This window comes from Schistocerca cancellata, chromosome 3 (genome assembly GCF_023864275.1).
Source record: "Schistocerca cancellata isolate TAMUIC-IGC-003103 chromosome 3, iqSchCanc2.1, whole genome shotgun sequence".
NCBI classification, from domain to species: Eukaryota; Metazoa; Arthropoda; class Insecta; order Orthoptera; family Acrididae; genus Schistocerca; species Schistocerca cancellata.
The window spans coordinates 105,506,294-105,528,600 of NC_064628.1; the positions used below are offsets into that span (position 1 = coordinate 105,506,294).

General features: G+C 42.8%; 1 protein-coding gene across 1 annotated transcript in view; it reads right to left on the reverse strand.

Annotated features, from left to right (window-relative positions):
• Nucleotides 1-15,148: 15,148 nt before the first annotated feature.
• LOC126177118 (uncharacterized) overlaps nucleotides 15,149-22,307 on the reverse strand; it is an 806,789-nt gene continuing 799,630 nt past the window's right edge. Inside the window, exon 5 of the mRNA XM_049924388.1 lies at nucleotides 15,149-16,772. Coding sequence (XP_049780345.1) covers nucleotides 16,528-16,772 — 245 coding nt within the window. The 3' untranslated portion in view covers nucleotides 15,149-16,527. The remainder of the gene's footprint in view (nucleotides 16,773-22,307) is intronic.

The window sequence follows — 22,307 nt, forward strand, 5'->3', positions numbered from 1 at the left end:
AATACCTAATGTAGCAATTGCCCCACACCACACTCCCTAATTTTCGAGGCAAAATGAACCTTAGCAGTTTTGAAGTGAAAATAATTACTCTGTTTAGGATAATGTGCGCATGGTTGTGCAGAATTTTTGAAGCATAGTAAATGATATATCATTGTTGTAAAATTGTGTGCTTTTTTGAATATTTGAAGAATACAATCGACGTAATTCAGTGGTTTTATGAAATTACGTATTACGAACAGGCACAAGAGTTTTATTTACCTGTACTTTTCCACTGTGGTCTGTTGCTCATTGTTACGAACTTGCACAACATTGTTGACAGTTATTAATTGCTGTCTTGATATACTCATGCACCAAACGTCGTAGGCCGATCAGCGAAACAGCCGAACAAACAGAATACTTCCATGGTCTGGCAGATATTAATCTGAACTGAGATTAGTGATACATCATCTCACTTAATGCTGCTTATGCGAGTCTGATTTACGTTTCTTTCATTATTTTTTTCTGCTACAGTGCGCCTTTTCAGTATGTTTATCAACAAAGTTTCAACACATTCCAGTAGTTTTCACACATGCCCATTAACATACGCTACTGCGCTTCATTCTCTCGCGCCGAATGTCGCGTTGTGAGGTTTCCAGCTAAGAACAACATAGATCAAGGTTAGCCAAACAATGTGTAGTGACATTGTACTGTGTGACAATGTCTTATGGGGTGTCTCGCAAAATTTTGTCCTATCCAGAGGCATAAAACACTTATAAACTTTACAATTTTATAATTATGCCTAGTATTAGTATTATATAATACGACACAGTTTATTTTTTAAAGTGAGACGCAATAATTCATCATCAATTTCGAGATAGTCTGCACGAGTCATCGCCTGCAACAGCAGGCAACTGTCAGTCCTGCTTTCTGGTATTTCGAGAGATAGAAAATACCTGGAACAGTGAGTACCTCGCTCTTCCCACTTAATAAAAACAAGAGTAAGAAATTTATAACTGGAACACCAACTAGCCACAAGCATGGTTTAACAAGGTTTATTTGGACCAAACCATGACCGATTTCGAATTTTTTATAAATAGGTCATCAGATGGTAGTTACAAGTTTCCTTGATTTCTTGCTGGTGCCTCATTTTGTATTCGTTATTGGTTTGCTACACTAGGATAGACAAAAAGTTTTTTTTCACTATTTGGTAAAGTTTACGATACATTTGTTTCTTATGGCCTCTAATAAAGCACTTACGGAAAGATTAAAGTTATTAAAATGTGAAATCCGGTGAAAACGTAAGTGCTGCATGCTTCTGTGTGACGAAATCACCCTTTCTTAGTTGTGAATTTTGAAAGTAACACATTTGTGGACTACACGTCTTCTGCTCATTCACTGGTCATGGAGCAGTTCGAAGCGGGGCTCATCACTGAAGACAATTCTTCTCCAATCAACGGGATTCCAGGCCGAGGTCGTGTCTGGAGACGCTCGAGACAGTGGGGAAGTGGCCGTGCGGTTCTAGGCTCTGCAGTCTGGAACCGCGAGACCGCTACGGTCGCAGGTTCGAATCCTGCCTCGGGCATGGATGTGTGTCATGTCCTTAGGTTGGTTAGGTTTAACTAGTTCTAAGTTCTAGGGGACTGATGACCTCAGCAGTTGAGTCCCATAGTGCTCAGAGCCATCTGAACCATTTAGACAGTGGTGGGTGCCAACCTGACTGTTGCGTACCACGGGGCCCAACAACCACGAATGATGATCCTGGGTGTCCTTTCCACAGCTTGTCTCCTTTTGTTGCCATCCACGGCAGATTCGACGATATTCCATGCCTCGTTTTTTTTTTTGCTCTTCATGTCAACCCACCCTGGGCTTACATTTCGGCAAAATAATACCCGCCCGCACATTGCGAGAGCTTCTACTACTCGTCTTTGTGATTACGAAATCCTACCTTGGCCGGCAAGGTCGCCGGATCTCTCCCCAACTGAGAACGTTGGGGACGAACCAGCTCGGAAATTTGACGATGTAACCCGCCAATTGGACAGAATTTGGCACAATATCAAAGTTCCTGGCAGATTAAAACTGTGTGCCGGACCGAGACTCGAACTCGGGACCTTTGCCTTTCTTGGGCAAGAGCTCTACCATCTGAGCTACCCAAGCACGACTCACGCCCCCTCCTCACAGTTTCACATCTGCCAGTACCTACCTTCCAAACTTCACAGAAGTTCTCCTACGAACCTTTCAGAACTAGCACTCCTGTAAGAAAGGATATTGCGGAGACATGGCGTAGCCACAGCCTGGGGGATTTTTCCAGAATGAGATTTTCACTCTGCAGCGGAGTGTGCGCTGATACGAAACTTCCTGGCAGATTAAAACTGTGTGTTCTGGCAACATCCCCCAGGCTGTGGCTTGCCCGCGAAAGGCAAAAGTCCCGAGTTCGAGTCTCGGTCCGGCACACAGTTTTAATCTGCAAGGAAGTTTCATATCAGTGCACACTCCGCTGCAGAGTGAAAATCTCATTCTGACACGATATCCCTCAGGAGGACATATAAGAACTCTGTCAATCAATGCCAAGCCAAATAACTGCTTGCATATGGGCAAGAGGTGGACCAACGCGTTACTGAGTCACTTAATTTGCAGAAGCTCTTTTTATTGAATAAATCATCCAATTTTTCTGATGTGTTAATCATTTGTTTGTCTGCCACATACATCACATCTACTGATTTCCACCACATTCGGATAATTCCATCTTGCTGCGTCTTTCTTTTTTTTGTCTTAGAGTGTATTTAAATGTGTTCGTATTTTTTTTTTTTTTGGAAAGATTCCATTGTGTTTCGTGCCGTGTCTTGTTTAGAAACGTGGTGATTAGGGACAAGTGTTTGATTTGTGCCTGTGTCTGCGAATGCCGATGCACGAAGTTTAGAAAAGAGGATGCAATCTGTTAGGGAAGAAGCTAGTCCATCTGTAAATGTAAGCTGTGAACTTAAAGTGGAAGTCAAGCAAGGCAGGCAGGTCTCAGAGATTACTGAAGTTAGAGAAAGTCACGAGAGCAATTTGCAAGAGTCGGTAGCGACGTATAGTGAGTCAAATAACATGCAGGCTAATAGGCAACAATCCCAGGCTGACCACTGTGTGAGGAGGGTGACGACGACGTCACAGGTAGCAGAAAACTCGGCAGCCTGTGGACGCGAGGAGGTGACACAGGGAGTTAACTGACCACGCGCCAACTCCTTCACCGCCGCCCCCATCAGATCTCCAGCATTTCTTAGTTGAGATGGCATTGGAAAGCAAGCGTCAGTGTGAAAAAAAAGGCAAGTGGTATAAGAATGCGGATGAGTTTTTAAAAAAGACCGAAGAACGGCAGAAAAGAGCGGAAGAGCTTTACAAAAAGACAGATGAACGTCGTAAAAAGCCAGAAGAGTTTTTCAAAAAGACAGGGGAAAACTTTGCGGCATTCGCGTTAATCAATAAAGGTCAAGATGAAAGGAACGATGCGTAATTCAAAAGAATGAAAGTAGAATTTAAGGAAAATAAGGAATACACTCCTGGAAATGGAAAAAAGAACACATTGACACCGGTGTGTCAGACCCACCATACTTGCTCCGGACACTGCGAGAGGGCTGTACAAGCAATGATCACACGCACGGCACAGCGGACACACCAGGAACCGCGGTGTTGGCCGTCGAATGGCGCTAGCTGCGCAGCATTTGTGCACCGCCGCCGTCAGTGTCAGCCAGTTTGCCGTGGCATACGGAGCTCCATCGCAGTCTTTAACACTGGTAGCATGCCGCGACAGCGTGGACGTGAACCGTATGTGCAGTTGACGGACTTTGAGCGAGGGCGTATAGTGGGCATGCGGGAGGCCGGGTGGACGTACCGCCGAATTGCTCAACACGTGGGGCGTGAGGTCTCCACAGTATATCGATGTTGTCGCCAGTGGTCGGCGGAAGGTGCACGTGCTCGTCGACCTGGGACCGGACCGCAGCGACGCACGGATGCACGCCAAGACCGTAGGATCCTACGCAGTGCCGTAGGGGACCGCACCGCCACTTCCCAGCAAATTAGGGACACTGTTGCTCCTGGGGTATCGGCGAGGACCATTCGCAACCGTCTCCATGAAGCTGGGCTACGGTCCCGCACACCGTTAGGCCGTCTTCCGCTCACGCCCCAACATCGTGCAGCCCGCCTCCAGTGGTGTCGCGACAGGCGTGAATGGAGGGACGAATGGAGACGTGTCGTCTTCAGCGATGAGATTCGCTTCTGCCTTGGTGCCAATGATGGTCGTATGCGTGTTTGGCGCCGTGCAGGTGAGCGCCACAATCAGGACTGCATACGACCGAGGCACACAGGGCCAACACCCGGCATCATGGTGTGGAGAGCGATCTCCTACACTGGCCGTACACCACTGGTGATCGTCGAGGGGACACTGAATAGTGCACGGTACATCCAAACCGTCATCGAACCCATCGTTCTACCATTCCTAGACCGGCAAGGGAACTTGCTGTTCCAACAGGACAATGCACGTCCGCATGTATCCCGTGCCACCCAACGTGCTCTAGAAGGTGTAAGTCAACTACCCTGGCCAGCAAGATCTCCGGATCTGTCCCCCATTGAGCATGTTTGGGACTGGATGAAGCGTCGTCTCACGCGGTCTGCACGTCCAGCACGAACGCTGGTCCATCTGAGGCGCCAGGTGGAAATGGCATGGCAAGCCGTTCCACAGGACTACATCCAGCATCTCTACGATCGTCTCCATGGGAGAATAGCAGCCTGCATTGCTGCGAAAGGTGGATATACACTGTACTAGTGCCGACATTGTGCATGCTCTGTTGCCTGTGTCTATGTGCCTGTGGTTCTGTCAGTGTGATCATGTGATGTATCTGACCCCAGGAATGTGTCAATAAAGTTTCCCCTTCCTGGGACAATGAATTCACGGTGTTCTTATTTCAATTTCCAGGAGTGTATTTCGCGAAATTAGAACAGCAGTTAATTGGTCACGTACGAGGGTGTGACGGAAAGACGGTAGAAACGGATAAGACGACAGAGAAGGAAGTTAAGAAATCCAAAGACACGACGAAACATATAACTGAGGAATAAGTCAGTCAATAAGTTAAACTCAGGAAGTGAAGGCCACGACTGACGAATTGCGCAAGGACAGTGGCGTCACTAAAGAATGGAAAGACGAAGTAACGGACGACCTAACACAAGTCTCCTAAACAAGTAGAGCAGTTGACGTTACATAGCGATGCAGGTCTAGATAGGATCGGAAGGAGATGAGAGTGTCATTCCAATTTAATGAAATACAGAAGACATCAACCATCGTAAATCGAGGCGCAGCCGGAAGAATTATATAAGGAGGTAGAACTTAATAGTGGTTCAGGGCACAGTACGAGAATCAGAGAGACATTAATGAGTGAAGAAGATAGGCGGATGGAAGAGGAGAAATTATGTCAGTTAACCAAGTCTCTGCCATGTACGCGGCGATCCTTTACGACCATCTTAAACGTACAGCCAGCAGTAGCTACGAGGGCTATTCAGAAAGTAAGGAACTGTAGGTCGCGAAATGGAAACCACAGTGAAAATCAAAACTGTTTTATTTGCAACGGTTAGCTACACCTTCCAGCTACTTCTTTACACAGTCGCTGCTCAGACTTAGACATCTGTCGTAGCGTTGTATCAACTTTTCACTTCCCTCGTTATAGAGAACAGCCACCAGTGCTTTTTGACAGTTTTCTACTCTGGTCTACAGCTCGTTGTCTGTGTCAAAATATTTTCTTCATAGCCGGCAGTTCATTTGAGCAGAGATGAACCTCAGGGGTAGCCAATTACGGGCTTTATCGTGGGTGATCAAACACTTCCCATCGAAAACGCTGCAGGAGCATCTTCATTGCCCCTGCAGAGTGCTGCCGAGAATTTATTGTCGTGTAGAACGAACCGCATGACAGTTGTGTTATGTGGATTGCATAGCTTCAGGCGAAATCTTTCGCCAGGCCCACGTACTTGGCGGGAGACGCTAATTTCCAGCCATCTTTACGTTCTCACTGTGAGCTCAGAACTGAAAAGAGCGACATGATGCGATCGACAGGCGTACTGGACACAGTGCCCAACGCATCTGTGCAAAGCTTCATCAGATTTTCACTGTATTTTCCATTTCACGACCAATCGTTCCTTTCTTCCGAATAACCCTCATATATGAATAGGATGTCAAAGAGGACGAAAATGGAAAACATTTTGTTTCTGTACAGAAGTGTGTGCTATTTCTGGACAGATCAAATACTTTGCATTGAAAGATTTAGATTGAACGGTTCCAAGACAGACTACTGAGATCAGGGCTACTGGACACAAAATAAATTTCATTTGCTCACATCTTTGGGAAATGGCAGCCTCCGGGATGTGAGTGATTGCGGCAAAATGCAGGACTTACGAGGAATTTAAACAGGCATTTTTGCATGAGTTTTGGGCGCAGGAGAAGCGAATTCTGATGATGGAGTTTTATACAGGATCACAATTTCGTAGCCTATTTCAATATTTTAAAGAACTGGCGAAAAGAAATCAGTTCTTGAACACATCGCTTGAGCAGAAAGAGTCAATTCAACTAAAACTGACACTGACAAAAAAGACATATGATCAATGAGTCTGAACTGTTCAAATTCCTAGTGTTCAGATACATGGTAAGCTGTCATGGAAAGGCCATGTTCACGATATTTTTCAAAAACTGAATGCTGCTATATTGACCATTAAAACAATGTCTACAATAGGTGACACTCACACACAAAAAGTAGTCTACTTTCATGTTGCATTCTTAGGTAATTCTTTCCATTCACAAAGTGTATGGTTCGGAAATGTGTTGTTCTAGCAATATGTGATGTAATATCGCTAACCACTTTTCAACTCTTGTTCAGGAGTCTGGGAATTCTGACACTAGCATCTCAGTATACATTTTCTTTAGTGCTCTTTGTTGTTAACAAAAAAATGATTCAAATGGCTCTGGGCACTATGGGACTTAACTTCTGAGGTCATCAACCCCCTAGAACTTAGAACTACTTAAACCTAACTAACCTAAGGGATTATACCCAATAAATAACATCTTTCACTCAGTTAATACTAGGCAGAAATCCAACCTGTATTTGGATTTCACCTCCTTGCCTCTAGTGCAGAAAGGTCTGCAGTATTCTGCAACACCCATTTTCAGTAAGTTACCACAAGAATTAAAAAGTCTTAGTCGTAATCCACGCACTTTCAAGTAAACTGAAGAATTTCTTCACAATTCACTTCTTCGGTTCTGTTAGTTAGTTAGCTCGTTACCTGTTCCATATATCATTCGAACGATTTTTTTATTGAAGAGATGTGGAAAGAGTCAGTTTACAGGAAATGTATACACCATTAGTGTTAACATTAGTAAACATGCTTTCTGATCCTACTCATGCAACTACACTTACATTTTTCTCTGGTGTACCGGTTTTTAAATAGGAATTCATCTGTAGTATAGAAGGAGTTGTCCAGGAGAAAAGATTTTGAGATTATATTTAAACCTTGCTTTGCTACCTGTCAGACATTTTATGTTATTGGGAAAATATTCAAACATTTTTGTTGCCACACATTGAACTCCTTTCTGAGCTACTGACAGCTTTAATAATGGATAGTAAATGTTGCAGGTGTGGACATCATTGTTCTTCTCAACTACGTTGGACTATTCATGACGAATTTCACTAGCGAATAAATGTATTGTGACTGCACAGTTCAAATACCTAACTCCTCGAAGAGTTGCTTACATGACGACTGCTGACGGCCACCACATATTATTCTTCGGCTCGCTTTTGTGCAGTCAATAGTTTCTTTCTAAGTGGTGAGTTAACGCAGAAAATTACGCCATAAGACCTTATTGAGTGGAAATATGCAAAATTTGTCAGGAGGCTGAATCGTTTGTTTCCAAGGATAACAGTTGTGCGAATAGCAATAGAAGCAGAAGTAAGGATGTGAGTACCGGGCGTGAGTCGTGCTTCGGTAGCTCAGATGGTAGAGCACTTGCCCGCGAAAGGCAAAGGTCCCGAGTTCGAGTCTCGGTCGGGCACACAGTTTTAGTCTGCCAGGAAGTTTCAGAACTTAACTGTTTGAGAAGTTCAGTAATGTGCTTCTTCCAGTTCAAGTTTTCATCAATATGTACACACTAAAATTTGGAGCATTCTACCCTATTTACTGACTTCTGTCCATGTGCTACATCACTTGTGGTATGACTGCTTGTTGAACAGAACTGAATATAGTTCGTTTTCTCAAGATTTAGTGACTATCATTTAATAATTCGTTGTAAAACATCATTAATAATATTTTCTGTGGTTTTTTTCTCCAATGGGATTTATTATAACACAGTATTGTCTACAAAAAATACCAATTCTGATTGTTGAATGTTAAGTAGACGGACATTCACAAATGTAAGGAACAGGAGTAGACCCAAAACTAAATCCTGTGGGACTTCCTTTGTGATTTTTTTTTCTCCCAGTCACTATATTTTCTACGCTTCCAATACTGTTTCAATTATTTAACACAAGTTTTTGCATTCTAATTGTTTAGTATGACTGAAACCAATTGTGTCTAAAGGCATCAGTTCCACAAAACCCGAGTTTTTCTAAGAGTGTAACAGATCTGTACAGGAAAGATAACAAAAATACCAACTGCCTGCATCTTATTATTTGAGGCTTGTACATATTTACATATTTGATGACAGAAGGTAAAAATACCATTCTTAATTGAGGAACCCTTCTGGAATCCAAACTGTGATACGCTAAGTAAATTGCTTCTACTTAAATGTGAGACTACTCTTGAATACATTACATTTTCGAATGTTTTGGAGAAAGATAACAGTAATGCAACTGGAGAATAATCATTTAAGTCTTTCTTGTCACCTTTCTTACGAAGATGTTTAACGAGATTTGACTTTTCAGGCTTTGTCGAGAGATCTGTTGCAGCAATTGGGTGTTGTGGCCAGAACAAAAGCTGACAGGACACTGAGACATAATGTCTACCACAAACTCTCATGGAGTTGTATACGAGTATGAAGGCCAAAAGCTGTCATCACCCTGTGCAATAGCGTAGTGTATTACGCTTCCTGGTACATAGAGCACTTGTGGTCCCAGATCCCATTAGCCTACCAGGTGAGCTGCAACACCTAAGAATGGTGTTACAGTAGCACCGTTATTCTGATAAACAGATATGCATTATTCATCTGTGGTCACAAAATGGTGCAAAAATTCTCGTTTGTTTCTACTAAAATGAGCCAAACATTGTTCTGATATGTTCATTCTCATGCGTTTTTGATCCAGCGTCAAAAGTCGCAGCACCCATCTTGCAGATAATTTTTTTCATTTTTAATTCTTCAATTAATATATGATATACCCTTTCAGATGACATCTGGCAAGCGTGAGCAATTAAACGCACTTTCAATTGGCGATCCTCCATGACCATTTTGTGCACTTTTGCAATGATTTCTGGAGTAGTGACACATCTTGGCTTACCACTGTGCAGATCATCATCTAAGCTCTCCCGACCAAATTCAAATTCATTTGTCCACTTGGAAACAGTGGAATATGAAGGACAAGCGTCCCTCAGTGTATTTTGGAAATCGGCATGAATGTCCTCTGCTTTCATACCTTTTTTTACGGAGTACTTAATCACTGCTCGAATCAAGATTTTTCCATCTTCGCAAGTCACTACACGGTAACAACAACAGAGTCACATCACCTCCACAGCTCTCTTCCAACAGCACTGATGTGGCACGTGTTTACAGGCAACAGTCCAATGAATATCACGTGAACAACTCGTTGCGCTAGCGCTGACCTCTCGTGGTGATTCTGAGAACTTTTGAAACCACCCTCGTTTGACTGTTCTTTGTGTCACGAATCTGATGTCGCCTTAACTTCTGCAACTGGCTGTATGTAGTCAAATAAAAGAAATTTAACACTAATATTCTAATTTTTGTTATGTCTTACTTATGTGTTTGTTTGTAATGTTGTGGAAAGCAGTTTCAAAGCAATGTTATACAGCTGCGGACCGGAGATGAAACTCGCGGCAAAGATCTTGCCGACAAGAACTGGTCACCTGAGGACCCGTCGATGTCTGATGCTAATGATGAAGCTGTTGTCGAATGCATCGGTAGCGCTACACATTTGTTTTCTCTAAATGATTCCGGAAAGTCTTAACATGGCGCTCGCGGGCAGTTGACGCTGGACCACAGTTACCGTCTGACTATGATCCAGGGTTGTTGAGCTGATTGAGCTCAAATGGGTCAGATGGCTCTGAGCACTATGGGACTTAACAGCTGAGGTCATCAGTCTCCTAGAACTTAGAACTACTTAAACCTAACTAACCTAAGGACATCACACACACCCATGCCTGAGGCAGGATTCGAACCTGCGACCGTAGCGGTCGCGCGGTTCCAGACTGAAGCGCCTAGAACCGCTCGGCCACTGCGGCCGGCGCAGATTGAGCCCTCCATGTAGGACAGGGTACGGAATTTATCGCTGGGGATCTGGAGGATAGTCGAGGATAAACTGTCGGTGTGGTAGGCCTCCTACAGAGACAGTGAATGCTAATATATCTTGATATTACATTAAGTAACTACCGCTGTTCTGGTAGTCTAGATTCCTGAGTTTTCTGGTGGAGATATTAATCCAGGGATCTTGGGGCTTGTTGAATGAGAACTGTGCTTCAATAATTTTTTTAGAGTTGTTGGATATGCATGTAAATAGGTATTCTGACCAAGTAATTTTTATTGGAGATTGACGTTTGAAGTGGTTAAAAGCGGACGTTGATCTGAATGGTACCCTACTTCGTGTCTAGTGATTCTGATGGCGACCAGAGGAAACTGAGTAGCGTAATTGATTGAGATCAAAGTGGGCACTCTTTAAGGTACTTGAGTGATTGCTAGATTTTGTAGATTATATGCACGCTATAAGGTAACAGAGTCGTGGCTTTGGGGCTATTGGTAAAAGTAGTACAAGCTTGCATTTTATTTTTGGTGACCTTTTGCGTTTTAACAGAGGTATAAGATATTTCTACGCTTGATCACCTAATACAGAAGAAGGTGTATTTGTGAAATATTAATAAAAATGAAAACTTGTGAGTGAAAAGTAATTGTTAGCCCTCGACTATTTCTTGGTAGTAATTGGAAATTTTCCCCGAATTATTTTGATAGCTGATTCATGAAGAAAGAAAAATAGAAGAAAGGCGGAAATAAAGAAAGAATTTCGTATTCGTAATTGGACATGCCGTGTGGCTAGGGTCTCCCGTCGGGTAGGCCGTTCGCCTGGTGCATGTCTTTTGACGCCACTTCGGCGACTTGCGTGTCGATGGGGATGAAATGGTGATGATAAGGACAACACAACACCCAGTCCCTGAGCGAAGAAAATCTCCGATCCAGCCGGGAATCGAACCCGGGCCGTTAGGTATGACATTCCGTCGCGCTGACCACTCAGCTACCAGGGGCGGACAGTGTTCGTAATTTAAGGAAACCTTAACAAGAAAAACAGAGTTGTCCTCCAATTTTTACGGTTAAATGACATATGTGGATAAACTTTAGTAGCTGTCATTACGTATCACCAATATTGACGAAATAAATCTTTGTGATGAAGAAAATGTGTACACCTTATTTACCTTTGAACAATCGCCCATTCATATACCATACAGGGTGGTCCATTGATAGTGACCGGGCCAAATATCTCACGAAATAAGCATCAAACGAAAAAATTACAAAGAACGAAACTCGTCTAGCTTGAAGGGGAAACCATTTTAACACGGGTAATGTATCACGAAGCAAATACCGTCCGCACTGGCGTAATGTTGCGTGATACCACGTACTTACACGTTTGTGACTATTACAGCGCCATATATCACAAAGCGAAAAAAGTGGTCCAACTAAAACATCCATATTTCTTTACGTAGTACACGAATATATAATAAAAAATGGGGGTTCCTATTTAAAAAAACGCAGTTGACCTATGACAGCGCCATCTAGGGGGCCAACCATAGCGCCATCTGATTTCCCCCTTTAAGCTACGAGTTTCGTTCTTTGTAGTTTTTTCGTTAGACGCTTATTTCGTGAGATATTTTGCCCGGTCACGATCAATGGACAGTTGAATTATATCGCTTATTCACAAGTAAAGTTGATCTTTGCTCGCAGTTGTCTTACGACTGACAAAAGAAGATAAGCCTGGCTGCCTTTAAGCAATTCTGATATAACGAGAGAAATGAAAATGTTAGTGTGTATATCCCGTAACGATATTAAAACAGTAATCGGCTAGGAAATAACCATAGATCGCTTTTCCCTACAGGTGCGTCAGCGATGTAACTGAAGCTAACAAAGAATCATTAACAAGGTGCGCGTTTTCTCTTTCCCCTAAATAGAAAACTAATTCTAATTGAATGTTTCCTGATATTATGTTAATAGGACTGAGCCAATAACTGTTTCTGTCAAATAATAACAATACAGTCATATAATGATTAAGTGTATTAGGCTGCATTGATTAGTTTCATGTTTCTAGGCTGAACGCGTATATATTACTGCAAGAACACTAGCTCTTCTTTCAGCGATTGACTTTCAGATGTGTTGGTTTCGTTGGATGTTACTTTAGAAGAGGAAGATCTGTACTGTGACGAAGCGAAAAGCGACGCGAACATCATAGGGCTCCGCTTTCCACGTCGCTAATTGTTCCATATCTTTTACTGTTAATCCCGTTCGTAAGAACTTTTTTTATATGCTACAGGGAGTGTCGAACGACATTTGAGCTGGGTCATAAAACACAACTGTACGTGTACATTTATTAGTTTTGTTCACCAAACTTAACGTTTCCTGTCGATGCCACGGCAATTTGTATTCGCCCTGCGGGCGGTGTCTTTCTTCTTTGCTTCGATACGAAGTATTGCATATGCCTTACTGTACTGACACAGTACGGGAAGCGTAGTGTTCTGTTGAGCAATGTACATAAGTGGTGGCACGCTACAGTAAGTGTTTAGAATCCCTTCATCCTTTCCAGGGCACAGTATAGGAAGTGACTTTTGCCCACATCAGGAGGTTATCGCAGCCAGACAGTACACCATAATTCGTGTATCCCCATCTCCCAACTGCAGCAACAGGCATGGCACATACTTTGAATCAAAAACAATCCATTCAGCTCTTTGTTTACACTGTTAAAAGCTGTGATAACCCTGGGCTGGATATGACGCTACCAAATCTCACCGAAACCCATGTAAGTGTGTGTTGTTGTTGCTCCTATTTCTTCCAGATCACCTTTAATATTATGCTCTAACTTGCTAGCCAAGCTGTTTCCTGCTCCGCCTACTGTTAGTACTCGATATTGTTGGAGAGTTCCTCAAAAAAATGAATCAAATTCCTGTGTTATTTGTTTATTATGCTAGTATATGTTCAGCAGCTTAAGTGCATTGGACACGTTTAAATTTTATTTGATCTTTTATTAACTTTTCAATGTTGATTTCAGGTGCTGACTCGTTCCATGATCATGGAGATTTGCTCCTCGGTTTGATTCTACGGAACTAGATTTGTAAAATAAACAAATAAAATCGCAAAGCGATTGTGATGGACGTCGAAAAGAACGGTCGGAGCTTATTGTTTAGAGACTTCAATTGTTTAATTTTGTTTTGAACATATTAATATTAAATAATCAATGTAATTCAGAAATGTTTGTTTCTTTAATGTATGTTGGCATAGAATTTTTCCGATTGATTTGGCTTCAGGAATCTATCCCCAAAGTTTGTAAAAAGTATTTCTCAAACACCCTGCAGAAGGCATCAACGTCGAACACGCATCTTTTAACATTTGTTTCCAGCTTGTCTACCTTTGTAGAGTATGAAAAATGAGATGTCGTGTGGCTAAGGCCCCCCGTCGGGTAGACCGTTCGCCTGGTGCAGGTCTTTCGATTTGACGCCACTTCGGCGACCTGCGCGTCGATGGGGATGAAATGATGATGATTAGGACAACACAACACCCAGTCCCTGAGCGGAGAAAATCTCCGACCCAGCCGGGAATCGAACCCGGGACCTTACGATTAACATTCCGTCACGGTGACCACTCAGCTACCGGGCCGGACTTTGTAGAGTATTAATCAATTTAGCACCGGTTGTTTTTACTGATGTCTTTTCTAATAGACATCACTTCTGACTATCTGTTTCAAATTTCGAATATCATTTCGACCTAACGTCATTGATATAGTAATGAAAATTCGAAGAAACAATTTCAGATCATTAACAAGAAAAAAGTGACCATATTATAAAAATATAGAGCAATGACATCATGTGTACCTCCTCAGTATCATGTAGTCTAATCTACCTGTAAATAATGACTACATAACTATAAATCATGTGTGGTATCAAAAGTTTTGTAACTCTCCAGTGAAATTTTAGCCCTGGGGCATGATATGTCCTCAGTCTCTTTGACTATGTTGTATTAAAGGTAGTAATTTTAGAACCTTGGTTCCCTCCCTTTTTTGTGGACAAATTTCTGTAGACGCCCATGATGGTGTCCGCTCGCAGCTCTGAAATAAATAACTCCAGTTTATAATGTATTTTGGAGTAATTTGCTGGCACAACTCAAGCTGTAATTTTCGCTTGTACGTTATATTTTTTGATTTGTGCTCATTTTAATCTTGACTTCATACTTAGTTTTTATTTGTCAGTGCTTGCAAGACGAAACGGAAAAACATGATAAAACATATTAGTATGGCAACATCGTGAAAGAAAAGTTGTAGGTCACAAAATGTTACCAGTAACTGATTTTTATTAATAAAATCATCTGTACACAATACTGTAAAAGAATTACAGTGCAGTTAATTACATAAGTGGAATTTTAATAAGGCGAAATTCATTAAATTTTTATTGTTCGTAGACACATTTTTATAATGCAATAAAACAGTGAAAGAAAAATGTACAAAAGTTTTCATACAATATTATCATTCTTTTTCGGTGTACTACACAATACCATAAGGTATAATGAGTATTTTTTGCCTTTATTAAGTAGATCACATTCATAATTCGTTAACAATTGACTGAATAAAAGGATGCTGTGACTGAAATAATTATTTTAACATCAGTTACTTTAAGTTATCGACGAAAACAGAAAAATAGAAACAATAAACTTATTTTTTCTTCTACTAAGTTCCTTTGTATAATTCACTGGTCGAAATTAAAAGTATTCCCTGAATGAGCCCTTCGTTACGCAAACAGGCGCAACGAAGTGGCGGTAGCTTTCACCCAGACATTCACGCTTGCAGCCTGACAAAACACTAACATACCATGAACTGTGCGAATGAAGTGGCAGCCATTGAATCCGCCGTCTCTGTTACGTTGTAAATAAGCACTTTCCTCCGGACGTGATCCGGCAAGACACGCTGTCTTCCTCGAGTTACGCGGATATTATGTAGCAAAGTTCATTTATGGCGAGTTCTGAGGCACTTCGTGATCGTTAACTGCAACAGAACACGGGCGGACGTAACTGGAATGAGAAAGACTGACGCAACGTGGAGATCTGTGGCCAGCGGCCTGCTTGTTAAAATTAAGGAATTTCAAAGAAAGGGTTAAGTCTCAGGAAACGAGAATAGTAGGTTTCACATGGCAGCTAAGGCAATCCACGGTCCGGCGAGGGAAATACGAAATTAGTTTTTTTTTTCCGCTAAATGATTCGATTGCGACCTATCCTGCGGTTGTGGTAGCATTTACGAAATAGAGCAGTGGAATTACCTCATTTTCTCCCCAGCTACTGTCGCTGGATGCAGGAAGGGTGTGTTGTGTCTCGAGCGGGTGTTGACTCAACAGATAAGCAACCGTACAGCACATTTGGATTATATGTAAAGTTGGTTTAATTTCACACGCAATTCCTGCGTAGATTCATGGACCGAAATCGATGGCGGAAGACCATACATTAGCAAGGTTACAGATCGAATCTAGGCGGTTGTAAGAAAACGCTTCGTAACAGGAAACATTATTTCTTACCTGTCACTCTTTCTCATGACGTACATTTTTGTTTGAAAAAAAAATTGTGGTACCTATTTGGTTAGAGGACAGAAAACCTGATTGAAATATTGAAATAACAGGAGAGGAACGTAGTCATTTGGACCATGATAGACTGAGCCGGTCTGTTAGTTCCAAGAAGAGGGGGAGGAGGGGGGGAAGAAAAACGTTACTCTCATCTGCTAAGTCTAACTTAGAGGCTCACCAATGTGAAATTATTAATCCTCTGAGCTAACTAGAATCCATTTGCTCTGGGAGACACATTTCAGTAGTAATTAAGATACGCGGACACGGAAAAGTGAGAGAGCGGCAGTGACTGCAGGGCGAGATCGCGTTTCTCCAGTTTCCAGAGGTCAGCTTCGCGAAGTTCCCTCGCCGGAGCACGCGAAGACGGCCGGGGCTCACCACGGAAGTTGGGCACCACTTGTTAGTCTTTGGAAACGGAGCGGACGCGACCGAGACAACTGGGAGGTCCAGACGCGCTCGCTCGGTCGCCGCCCGCTGAAAACTCCGCTCACTGTCCCCTGCTTCCAGTCCGACCGATCACTGCACTTCGCAGACGAAGAAGGTCTCGAACGAGCAGGGGCTGTCGTTCCATTTGAGGCCCTTGCCGTCGCGGTTCCACAGCTCGAGGCAGTGCTCCTCCTCGCCGTTCTCGTAGCGGAAGTTATTGGGCTCGCCCGTGTTCCAGTTGGTGAAGGTGATGGGCCGGCCGGTCGCCATCCAGAAGAAGGTGCCTTCTTCCGCCTGGTCGGTGCCGGACGTCCAGAAGTGCTCGTGGCCCAGACCTGAAACAAAATGGCACTCATGTGAACGTGCTTCAAGAATCGATGGGGCACGAGAGCGAGTATAGCCAATACCAAAACGCTGTATCTCGTTAGTGGACATTAGTATGGGGTGTGTCCACCCTTCCTCTTTATTTATTTATTTCCTGTTCCGTGGGACCAAATTAAGCAGAAGTCTCCATGGTCTTCTTTTTCCTTTATTGATTTTCAATTCCCCCCGAAGGGGTCGGGCTAGCAGCAGCTTAGTACGCTGTCCTACAGCCTACAGCCTTTTATTTTAAAAAACGGAAGAAGAAAAGAAACAAGAAAAACAGGCGATAAAACGGTGACGTCAAGTGTAAAATGGCGGAAAAATGCGGAAAGTTAAAACAGAAAGCAAAAGGGGTTGGCAATTTTAATAAAAGACACAGGAATCAGACAAGCAACATAGTACACACACAATTAAAAAATACGGCGACAGTCTGGTTTCTGTTCGCAAGAGATAAAAGGCACACCCAGTGACAGTATGATGGCCGTTCGCAACACTTCCCAAAAAACACAACACGGAACACTCTGATGAAAATCACTGGCTGTGCTGTGTGCAGTAGAGATGGGTCGAACTCGTTCATTCCCGTCAACTACTTCGTTCATGTCACCCTTTGCCGTGAAGCGTTCAAATGAAGTAGTTCATTCATGAAGTACAGAAGCCTGGCGAAATTGCCCAGTTCGCCGCTCAGCTGCGACTACGCTCGCTACGCCTCGCTCGTACACTAAAGCTTCGTAATACTTCATAATTTTACCAACAGATGGCCGAACTATGCAGTAACGTGCACGCAACGTTTTACGCTCTTACAGCGTCTGAGTTAACTTACAGGGTGTTTCAAAAATGACGGGTATATTTGAAACGGCAATAAAAACTAAACGAGCAGCGATAGAAATACACCGTTTGTTGCAATATGCTTGGGACAACAGTACATTTTCAGGCGGACAAACTTTCGAAATTACAGTAGTTACAATTTTCAACAACAGATGGCGCTGCAAGTGATGTGAAAGATATAGAAGACAACGCAGTCTGTGGGTGCGCCATTCTGTACGTCGTCTTTCTGCTGTAAGCGTGTGCTGTTCACAACGTGCAAGTGTGCTGTGGACAACATGGTTTATTCCTTAGAACAGAGGATTTTTCTGGTGTTGGAATTCCACCGCCTAGAACACAGTGTTGTTGCAACGAGACGAAGTTTTCAACGGAGGTTTAATGTAACCAAAGGACCGAAAAGCGATACAATAAAGGATCTGTTTGAAAAATTTCAACGGACTGGGAACGTGACGGACGAACGTGCTGGAAAGGTAGGGTGACCGCGTACGGCAACCACAGAGGGCAACGCGCAGCTAGTGCAGCAGGTGATCCAACAGCGGCCTCGGGTTTCCGTTCGCCGTGTTGCAGCTGCGGTCCAAATGACGCCAACGTCCACGTATCGTCTCATGCGCCAGAGTTTACACCTCTATCCGTACAAAATTCAAACGCGGCAACCCCTCAGCGCTGCTACCATTGCTGCACGAGAGACATTCGCTAACGATATAGTGCACACGATTGATGACGGCGATATGCATGTGGGCAGCATTTGGTTTACTGACGAAGCTTATTTTTACCTGGACGGCTTCGTCAATAAACAGAACTGGCGCATATGGGGAACCGAAAAGCCCCATGTTGCAGTCCCATCGTCCCTGCATTCTCAAAAAGTACTGGTCTGGGCCGCCATTTCTTCCAAAGGAATCATTGGCCCATTTTTCAGATCCGAAACGATTACTGCATCACGCTATCTGGACATTCTTCGTGAATTTGTGGCGGTACAAACTGCCTTAGACGACACTGCGAACACCTCGTGGTTTATGCAAGACGGTGCCCGGCCACATCGCACGGCCGACGTCTTTAATTTCCTGAATGAATATTTCGATGATCGTGTGATTGCTTTGGGCTATCCGAAACATACAGGAGGCGGCGTGGATTGGCCTCCCTATTCGCCAGACATGAACCCCTGTGACTTCTTTCTATGGCGACACTTGAAAGACCAGGTGTACCGCCAGAATCCAGAAACAATTGAACAGCTGAAGCAGTACATCTCATCTGCATGTGAAGCCATTCCGCCAGACACGTTGTCAAAGGGTAATTTCATTCAGAGACTACGCCATATTATTGCTACGCATGGTGGATATGTGGAAAATATCGTACTATAGAGTTTCCCAGACCGCAGCACCATCTGTTGTTGAAAATTGTAACTACTGTAATTTCGAAAGTTTGTCTGCCTGAAAATGTACTGTTGTCCCAAGCATATTGCAACAAACGGTGTATTTCTATCGCTGCTCGTTTAGTTTTTATTGCCGTTTCTAATATACCGGTCATTTTTGAAACACCCTGTAAATAGAGCACGGCCGAAGGGGACAAAGGAAAGATAAACAGAGGAGCCTGTCACATATAAAGAAGGTATTTCATTTAATCTTGCTCGACATTTTCTCATGAAGCGCCCAAAAAAGTCTTTGTCTGCCAAATGAAACATTATTTGTTGTATTCATGGACTGAAAACTAGGGCTACCAACGAAATGCAGTCCAATTTTATGTTCCTTTTAAAATTTAATCCAAAATAGAATGAGTATGTTTACCACTCTCACAAAGCCTATATACCTACGTTAAGTAATTATTCACAAGTTTTCCTGTAGATTTTATTTTTGTTGAGAATAATAACCCTCCGGATTCAAAACGTAAACTGTCACCTGTAGTCATTGGTACGATTTCAGGTAAAATCCCTCTTTCAGTGTTATTAACAAACCTCTTATTTTCACGTTGGCTGTGCCTGTTCACACAGCCAGCCTCTTCCTTTGTATCTTTAATATTCATTTGTCTGCAAGCGCTGCCAACGGTAGGCTACCTGTAGACGCGAAGTTTAACTGAACTGCACAAATAGTCACGGGTAATAATGTCAGCAAAGCAGGAAGCAGCTGACGCTGCATTCCCCTCGCCCCCCAAACCCCGTGTAAACCTTTCGTTCCCCACAAACACCGCGCGATTCGTCGACAGGCAGTACCGCCGAAGTAGTGGGAGAGAGAGAGGGGAAGAGAGTGAGTGAACTAGAAAAAAGTGTGGAGTGTGCTATCTGTGAAGAGTATGAAGTACCAGTTCACTGAAATTGAGTGGTTAGTTCACACTTCACTGGAGTGAAGCGTTCATTTGAACGACTCATTCGCGAGCTCTCCATCACTAATGTGCAGTCTGTGGCTGGTTCGCGTTGTTGAAATATTCGCTATTGCAGTGTTGGGCTGTTGGCTGTTATATATATATATATATATATATATATATATATATATAATGACTTTTGAACACTATTAAGGTAAATAGATTGTTTTTTCTTTATCAAAATCTTTCGTTTGCTAACTATGCCTATCAGTAGTGCCTTCAGTAGTTAGAATCATTTATTTAGCTGGCAGTATTGGCGCTCGCTCTATTGCAGTAGTTCGAGTAATAAAGATTTTTGTGAGGTAAGTGATTAATGAAAGGTATAGGTTATTGTCAGTCAGGGCCATTCTTTTGTAGGGATTATTGAAAGTCAGATTACGTTGAGCTAAAAATATTGTGTGTCAGTTTAGTGATGATCAGAATAAGTAAAGAGAGAAATGTCTGAGTACGTTCAGTTTTGCTCAGCTGTTTGAAAATCAAATAACGTAAGGGGTTTACCAGCACAGTATTTCACTAATTTTTCTAAGGGGACGTTCCAAATACATGAAATTATAACACGATAGTAGAAACAGATAAAATCAAATATAAGAAACATATTCAGGCGACAAGCCGTAAGTTTAAATAAAGAAAATCAACAATGTAAGACTGGAATTTGCTTAATTTTTCAGCTCTTCCAGGAGCTCCTCGACAGAATAGATGGAGTGAGCCACGAGTTTAGACTTAAAAGAGTTCGGGCTACTGCTAAGATTTTTGAGTTCTTGTGGTAGCTTATTGAAAATGGATGCAGCAGAATACTGCACTCCTTTCCGCACAAGAGTCAAGGAAGTGCATTCCACATGCAGATTTGATTTCTGCCTAGTATTAATTGAGTGAAAGCTGCAAACTCTTGGGAATAAGCTAATATTGCTAACAACAAACGTCATTAAAGAAAATATATACTGTGAGAGCAATGCCAGAATTCCCAGACTATTGAATAGGGGTCGATGAGGTTCTCGAACTTACACCACATATAGTTCGAACAGCCCGTTTTTGAGCAAAAAATGGTTCAAATTGCTCTGAGCACTATGGGACTTAACTTGTGAGGTCATCAGTCCCCTAGAACTTAGAACTACTTAAACCTAACTAACCTAAGGACATCACACACGTCCATGCCCGAGGCAGGATTCGAACCTGCGACCGTAGCGGTCGCGCGGCTCCAGACTGCAGAGCCTATAACCGCTCGGCCACTTCGGCCGGCTTGAGCCAAAAATACCCTTTTTGAATCAGAAGAATTACCGCAAAAAATAATACCAAACGACATAAGCGTATGAAAATATGCGAAGTAGACTACTTTTCGTGTTGAACTGTCACTTATTTCAGATACTGTTCTAATGATAAATAAAGCAGCATTTAGTTTCTGAAGAAGATCCTGAACATGGGTTTTCCACAACAGCTTACTATCTATCCGAACGCCTAGGAACTTGAACTGTTCCGTCTCGCTTATAATAAGCCCATTCTGTCTGATCAAAATAATGGTTCTTGTTGAATTGCGAGTCAGAAAATTTAAAAACTGAGTCTTCCTGTGATTTAGCATCAAGTTATTTTCCACAAGCCACGAACTTATTTCATGAACTACATTATTTGATACTGTTTCAATATTACACACAAGAAGCCGGCCGCGGTGGTCTAGCGGTTCTGGCGCTGCAGTCCGGAACCGCGGGACTGCTACGGTCGCAGGTTCGAATCCTGCCTCGGGCATGGGTGTGTGTGATGTCCTTAGGTTAGTTAGGTTTAAGTAGTTCTAAGTTCTAGGGGACTTATGACCTAAGATGTTGAGTCCCATAGTGCTCAGAGCCATTTGAACCATACACACAAGATGCTTCACTATCAAGCTGGTGGCATCAGCAAACAGAAATATTTTTGAATCACTTGTAATACTATGACAGCTGAACTCTCCTGGAGACACTTTCAATGAAGTGTCTTTATGCCTGTACAGGAATGGGAGCCCCTTCTTCGTCAAGAGCCGAAAACATAGAAGGAAGTGATTTTTTTTTCATAATCATTGGAAATTGGGCCTCGAGTCAAATAGACGATGGGTTCAGGTGGAATTCTGGATATGCCAGTCTATTTAAGGAGTGTTATTGATCAAATGCTGCTTTATGACAGGGTCCTCTACCATGGTGACACAAAAACACATCGAGAATTCAAAGCTAAAATGTGTTCGTATCCTTCCGCATTTGACGTTTTCTTGAGTGCAATAAAGGGACCACATCCTAACTCACGAAAAACACTCCTATACTATGACAGCTTGTCTTCTGTACTTCACTGTTGGCACTACCTGTAAAGTATCGCTC